At 43.8% G+C, this 7,654-nt stretch overlaps 1 protein-coding gene across 1 annotated transcript; it reads right to left on the bottom strand.

The window, feature by feature from the left end:
• Positions 1-3,795: 3,795 nt before the first annotated feature.
• sst1.1 (somatostatin 1, tandem duplicate 1) lies at positions 3,796-6,963 on the bottom strand. The gene is made up of 2 exons (XM_085245213.1): positions 6,788-6,963; positions 3,796-4,167 (listed from the first exon to the last, which is right to left on the bottom strand). The coding sequence occupies exons 1-2, from the start codon at positions 6,926-6,928 to the stop codon at positions 3,949-3,951; spliced, it is 360 nt and encodes a 119-aa protein (XP_085101339.1). The 5' UTR covers positions 6,929-6,963; the 3' UTR covers positions 3,796-3,948.
• Positions 6,964-7,654: the final 691 nt, after the last annotated feature.

The raw sequence follows: 7,654 nt of genomic DNA, 5'->3' as shown, positions 1-7,654 counted from the left end.
GTAAGCTTCCTGTGACCATGAAACCAGGCCACTGTGCAGCAAGCTAACCTGTTTATCCTGCACTAACCTGCAGAGGGTTTTCATGCAGTCTTTAAATATCACAGTTAGTCTCCATCAGTTTGATTCACAACATGAGACAAACTGCGCGCACACAGTTTGTGTGTTTGCTGAGGATTGTTGAGCTGACAGAAACACTTAAAAACGTTGCTCCCTTTGTGCTCGCTCCTCTTCTGTAGGGTCAGCTCCACGCTGACGCAAACAGTCGCTCAGGTGTTGGGCCGAGACAAAGTCAACTCTCTGTGACGTCTTTGACGCGACGTCTCCTTGTGATTCGTACACGAACAGCGCTGCCTCACTGTGACTCAGATACGTCACACCTAAAGTAACGAGAGTGTTTTTAAAATGTAGGGAGTAAAAGTAAGGAGCAGTCAGAAACATACTGATTTCAGCGATTCGTTCATGGACACGGTGATGAATAGTGTGAGAGCGTCTGGCTGAAGTTGTGAAGTTTTAGTCGAGTCTTTTTTCAGCAAGTTTAATTTCCATCCTCGCTCCCTCCAGCATCATTGAGAGCAGACAGTAATTACACAGCGTCTCTGCTGTAATTACACAGAATATACGTGTGGAAATAACTCAGCAACAGTATGAAAGCTGCTCATACTAGATAGCCTGTACTCAGGTGTGACACGCGGTGATTGTAAAGATAACTGGAATGGAAAATTAAAATGCTTCCTGCTGCTGCTCGCTGAAGAAGCTGCTGTGATTAAAATGGAGGTGAGAGTTTTGGGGACAGGTTCACAGAACATCGGGCTTTATTGGCTCTGTGTTTGGAGGCTCGTGCTCTGATTATGTTTGCATTCATTTCTCTGTTGCTGACTGTAGACACGCTTTTCCACACCAGTCTGTCTGTCGGCCCTCGTTTAGCTTTCCTGTGCTCAGCCATGCCAAGCCCACACTTTCAGGCAAGGGCGTAGATTTGGCATGGACGGAAGGGACGTGTCCCCACCAACATCCAGCGATTATTGAATTGTCCCCACCAATAATTTGATCTCTTCGAGTAAAGAAAAACAAACCCAATAGTAAGAAAAAAACGATCTGTCAGCGTCTCATTCAGCCAGCGGAGCAGAAAGAGTTAAATTACGGTCTCTACTGGAGTCCTACCTCATGTGACAAATATGGCCAATGTGATTAGGCCAGTTTTTAAAACCTTAGGATGTAACTACAGCCCAGCCCATGCAGCAGTATATGAATGACTAATATGTGGATGGATTATCTCATTTGTTCTCCTGGCTGAAGTTTGGTCCGTTTACAGCATCCTGCCATGCGATTACATTTGTTCCTGACCACCGAGAACACTCACGTTAACTTTTATCCAGTGGAAAAAAAGTTAGCTTGTTTATATTATGCTAACATAGCTGTGTCGCTAGCGGTCACGTAGCACATCATTATATACCAGCTAGCCCAACTTCAGTAACCCTACAAACGTCACTGCTGTTTAGTTTCCTGTCTTCATTTATGCTGGAAGTGATAACAGAGCTGTATGTTTTAATTTGTTTCCAAAACCCCGCAGTCAGGACATGCTATATTGTATTTAGATGGAAGCTAGCGAGCTAACTCCCTGCTAACTTCTAACTCCGTTGAATGTCATAAATTCCGTTTTCATGGATGCCTGGATGTTAAACTCAATTCTTACACCTGGTAGAGCAGAACGCTGATCATTTTATTAAAGATGAAAGACTTTAGACAGTTTTCAACTCTCAGTAATGCCATAGTGATCGTTTGATATATGGACCTGCAGCGGAGTTTAGGTGACGTCAGACTTCACGACCGGATTACTCTTATTAATCTTTCTGGGTCGTAAAATAAACTTTTAACACATTTTCAGGCGAGAATGTAGCTGTGTAAACGTCAAACAACGTAAATATGTTATTGTTTGGCCTTTTTCAGTGCTTTAGTTGTGTTTTATTTGTTGGTGAGTAAATCGGTTTGGCTGAGATTAAAGTTATTAGATTAAATTAGATTAAATAAAACTTTATTAATCCCTCGGGAGGATTCCTCCGGGGTTCTCACACAGCTGAATAAACTGCTGTGTGAGAACATCTACATCAGTGTCCGGTTATATTTTAGACAGCAAGGAGGAGATGGCAGGTGACGTAATTCTGAAGGCTACACCGTCCAATTTCACAGTCGCTCATTTCCGGTCTACCCGGCTTTCGGAGGACCCGGCCCACTTAGACCACAAAGGACACCCCCGGCCTGTTTCTGGCCGGACAATAATAACGGTGACATTTAACTTATTTTATCCGATAAATAAACCCTGTAAAAAGTTTTTTGTATATATGTATGTACATGTATACCCCCCTCCCCAGCCCCTTTGAATGTCTCCCTAACTCTGAGGTCTCAAGGTTGGCAAGTAGGCGCTAGGCTTGGCCCACATCAGTCTAAAATTGTATGTAACCATGAATAATGTGATGCCATGTCCACCAGGAGAGACTGGACAGTACAGATATAAAACCAATATGCCAGCAGTTCATTTCAGCTAACGAGAGGAGCAGGCATGTGTTTGTTGTGTGGGGCATGTAGTCCATGTGTGTTGCTGTAACAGTAGTTCATGTTTAGAATAAAACATCCCAGCTCACTGACCTGATCGGGGCAACAGTGCCTAAAATGTTGCATAATGTTGCTGAGAGATCTTTTACTTTGTGGTCATCTTAGACGAGTAGTTTTATGGACAAAACCAGCAGGTCATTCAGTGTTCCCTTAGTGCTGATGTGTCAGAGATGTTGGTGTAACTGAAGTGATGTTGTTAAGTCCTTAAAGTCATATTCTTTTATTGTCATGACTGTATTTGAAGCTATTTTTATGTTTGTATGATACCTGATTTATATGGAAGTAAACTAAAGCCTAAAATACTTAGTCAGTCATTTGTTTAATAGGAATTTAACATTATATAATTCACATATAAAACTATGAATTGTAACGGTTTAAAAGCAGGTAGAATAGCGTGTGTAGGCAAGTATACTTCTCCTTTTATCAAGAAGCAAAGACAAAATGGAAAAAAGAAAAGAAACGGGGCAGAGTTCGATGGTTGAATCATCCGTCCCCACCAATGCCAAAACCAAATCCTTGCGTTCAGGCGTGCTCGGGGACATGTCGCCAGCGCTGCGGGAAGGTTGACAGATGTGATCATCTGTCTTTGACAAAGAAGAACAGAAGCTTTGTGCGAGCGCTAACGGGAGGACACTGAAACATGTAGCTGATATAAACCCGAGGTTCTGTTATTTGGTCATTCTGTGTTGAAATGTTTCACAGCCTAAAATTAAAAATGTGCAAAAAATGAAAAGTTAAAACTGGAAAAAACATGCACAAATGTCGCTTTTTCTACTTATTGTGTTTGGCTTTGAAATGTGCTTTTTTGAGCGAAGCGATTGATTTCTGTGGTGAAGAAAGCCCACAGCCCCCCGTCTCCTCCGTGTCAGTGCACATGTGTCCACATACTTATGGCCTGAACATCTGCACAGGTGATTTTTATTGATTTCTCTGCTGTGATGTTCAGTCCAGCCTCTGAGGATCAATAAAATGGAAACTTATGATCTGATTTGTTATCTCAGTTTGATTAAATATTCCTCCCTGTGGTTGCTATGGAGCCACTTCCTCTCTTTATTAACCATCATTAAAGTTATTTTATTGTTCAGCCCTCCCTCCCCGGCACCAGCATTAATCAGCTTCATAAAATCTGCAGTTCTTCATCGTGATGAAGGTGTTTACCCCCCGAGCAGCAGACGGGGTCGAGTGTTTGTCTCAAACTGATTTTATTCAAACCAACAATTAAAAATAGTTTCATCAAGTTTACATTCGGAAAGAATCAGCTCAGAGAAATCAAAACACTTCATCCAAACTAATCACGACAGTCTCGTGTTTCTGTACAGCAGGAGGAGCAGGAGGCTCTCAGCAGGATGTGAAGGTCTTCCAGAAGAAGTTCTTGCAGCCGGCTTTCCTCTCTCGGGGGGCGAGCAGCGGGCCGCTGCCGGCGGCGCGCTCCAGGTCGACGCGGATGTCTTCGGGTTCACCGTCGGACAGAGGGAAGTTCTCCTCTTCCAGAGCCTCGTTCTCCACCTGCAGGAGGTCAGAGAGGAGCAGCTCTGCCAGCGAGGTCCGCGACATGTCCTGAAAACACGTCAAGATGAAAAACACACGAATAACTCAGTGCGGGAACGTGAGGAGCCCAACAAAGCTCAGCGTCGGCTGCTTAAAGTGAAACGAAGTTCCTGTTTTTACTCTGTGAGGGAGGGGGGAGGGGAGCTTTGCATGATCTTTATCTCCCACCGTCTAACTGTTTTAAATAGGTGGTGGGCGGGGCTTTGGTGCCAGAGATGACCATATAGGGACATCTCCTGTCTGTGACATCACCCAGATTCAGTAGTAAAAACAAAATTGATAAAGTGAAGATTTTACTTTTTGCACAACATAATAAAATGACATTTATTTTGTGATTTAATGAAGTTATTTGTGTTTAATGTATAATTACAAACTGACTGACAGTAGTAACACTGTGAAAAAACAAAACAAATTTTATAAAATAAATCGTGATCATGATGATTTAGTTTAAATAAATTTAGCTTCTGATGTTCAGAAGTTTTTTCTTTGTGAGTTTATGTTTGTTTGAAATCTAATTCATATATTACTATAAATTCTTTCCTGAGGAGAATTAAATGAAATAATAATGAAATTTTTATAAATGGTTTTGTTTTATTATAAGTGAATTTTTTTTATAAGTAGTTTTGAAAAATGATCAAGGTATAGTTTTCAATGCTAATAGCAAAATATTTTCATTATCCATTCATTTGTATTTACTGTTTCACAAACAAACAATTTATTATGTGGGTGAAATTAGTTATTGACATTTCTGAACAGACAAATTTGTTTCGCTGTTTTGATTTCTCTCTGAGGTTCGAGCGTGTCGCTGAAACACCGGCTGTAACAACACGCGTTCAGTTGTTATTTGGTGGATAAATATTAAAGTTTTAGTTTAAACATGTTTTTGACTTTTTCCTTAAAGATTTTATGAGTTGTGTTTTGAAAACATCTAATGTAACTAAAGACTTTTCACAGTAATCTGTAAAGTTGTTCCAAAGACGATTCCTCTAAACACATCGCCGTGACCTGCAGGATATCTCGAGGTTGAAGCCAATCAGCGAAAGATGCTAACACACTTAAACCTCCAGGGGGCAGAAAACCACAAACTAAGTTTGGAGCGTGCAGCCCTGCTCTGAAAACTCTCAAGCTTTATTGTGAAAGGGTGAGCTGTGACTCCTTCACTTCCTGCTGAGCAGTTTGTGGGATGCTGAAGAAAACTGCACACATCAAAACAGAAAAAGAGGTTTTATGTCATAGTTTCTGAGTGTTTGTGAGTCTGCAGAGGTCAGACGCCATCGTGTTTCCTGTCTGCGTGGCGTCTTCATGGCGTCACGGTGCTGCAGAGAGGAACCACATCCTCCGTTTTACTCAAAAAGCATGCCGCGCCCTTCTCTGAACACCAACCGTCTGCACTGATCTCTACCTGCTGTGTGTCATCACATTTTAGTTTTGTCCTCTCTGCCCATCTCTCTCTCCTTTCCTTCCCACTGTCGCCGCGGGTCGTCTGATTCTTGCTGTAGAGTCTTTTGCCTACAGTGTGAACCGGTGCTGTACGAATAACACTGAGATGAAATGACCGTTCTATGTAAAGAGATGGAGGCTGTGTTCACATGTTTATGGGTGAAAGTCGAGCTGCAGAAGAAGCAGCTGATGTGGAGCCGAGGTGGAAACGTCAGTCGAGATGTGGATGCAAGAGCTGAGCGCCTGCAGCAGAGTGTCACAGTCCTGCATGATCTCTGCTGCAAACCTTCACTGATGGAAGAAGAAGCTGTTTGAGCTTCTTCAGAACGTTCACCTCGTGTCTGACCGAAGTCACGACGCGAGTGGCTGCTGAAAGCGTCTGAAACATCACACAGCAGTAACGTTGTCTTCATCGGTCGCTCGGGCTTTCCAGACTCGACCATAAAGAATCCACAAAGGAGCGATGAGCAGATGAATCATCGGCTGATTTACAGCCGCCAAACAAACCTTTCCTCGCCCTCTCGTCATCGTCAGGAGAGCTTCACGCAGGTCACGACAAAGAAATAAAAGAAGCCCTCACAGACCGAGAAGGTGTGATTTCAGCTCGTTTGTCAGGTATTAGACTGGTTCAGGACGTGTGTAGTTAAAGTGAAGCTGAAGCGCTCTGTGATGGAGGGAAACGTTTCTCTGGATTTAAAGCCTCAGGGTTTTTAATAAAGACTGAAGCTTTTATTTGCATCCTTTTGCTTCCTGTCTGATTTTATTCAGTGATGATGATGATGATGTTTTCAGCCTCTGATTTCTTTGATAGGAGTGAACAGAGCTGAAATCAGAGCTGAAGCCCTCAAACGTTCACAGAGAACAAACCGCTGTGATTTTTACACCAGCTGCAGGTTTCTGTGTTTTTCATTAAAGGAGCTGCTTCCTGGTTATCTGGTACATTTGTTTATGGCTGTTCATTCATAAAGACAATATTCAGCCTTGTCTGCACTCAGTGATGTTTCCTCCACCTTTACAGTTTCATTACATTTAATACATTCAAACTTTTTCCTGCAGTTTTTCATTTTTCTACAAAACTTTCACAGAAAATCATTTTCAAACTTTTTACACTCCAATTAAAGTTCAAACAGATTTTTTGAAATCAAATGAAATGGGTGCGTGTGTGCGCGTGCGTGTGCGCGTGTCGGACCTGTTTGGAGCCCAGCAGCGGCGTCCGGTGCAGCAACAGGCGGAGTTTGGAGTCTCTCTGCGCGGCGGAGGTGCAGCTGATGGAGGCGGTGAGGGAGACGAGCAGCAGGAGGAGGCAGCGGAGGCGCGAGGAGGAGTTCATCTTCGTCACGTGTGTGTCTGTCTGCGGCTCGGAGGATCTTCTGCTTCTGTCCCGTCACGGCGGCTCTTTTAAAGCCCCGCTGACGTCATTGCCCAGGACGGTGGGGTGGGTTTGGTGATGGGTGGAGGGGGGTGACTGATGATGATGATGATGATTGTTAGTGAAATGAGCCGGTTTCAAATTCCTCCCCTCCTCCCCTCCCTCCCTCCCACTCACTTTGTTTCTCAGCCGGAGGCTCGCGGACAGGAGGCGGTCACATGATCAGATTTAGCACAGGGGCGTGTCCAGAATGTTGTCACAGGGGACCAAATGGGGCCAGAATTTCCAGTTTGATCGTGCTGTTGTCAAATAAGGTTGCCTGAAACAAACGTCAACGAAGAGACAGAACCATGAGCCGCGTTATTAAAGTCACTGATGCTGTGTGATCGACAGGAAGTGTCCGTGAAATCTGGACACTTCCACCAAAGGACTGGGGGGGCAGAGAGGAGCTCAGAGAGTAAACAGGAGGTGAAACTTTGTGGAGAGAGCCTCCTCTGTCTGCATCGCTGACGTTTGCTCCTCCTGTGTCGGCGCAGCGAGCGCCCGTGAGCTTAAACAGATGATGTCGTCATGAATCCTGAGGTATTTCTGTGAACACACTGTGAACATAAATGGCTGAACGTGTTGTTCACTTGGTTTTGGGGGTGCACCCCACTTCACAGTCCACTTCATTTCAGTGTAGGAAGG

This window comes from Mchenga conophoros, linkage group LG14, assembly GCF_057382185.1.
Source record: "Mchenga conophoros isolate Kocher_MC1m ecotype Shallow Benthic linkage group LG14, M_conophoros_male_GT1.1, whole genome shotgun sequence".
Classification (NCBI taxonomy): Eukaryota; Metazoa; Chordata; class Actinopteri; order Cichliformes; family Cichlidae; genus Mchenga; species Mchenga conophoros.
This window is presented reverse-complemented; position numbering and strand designations above follow the sequence as displayed.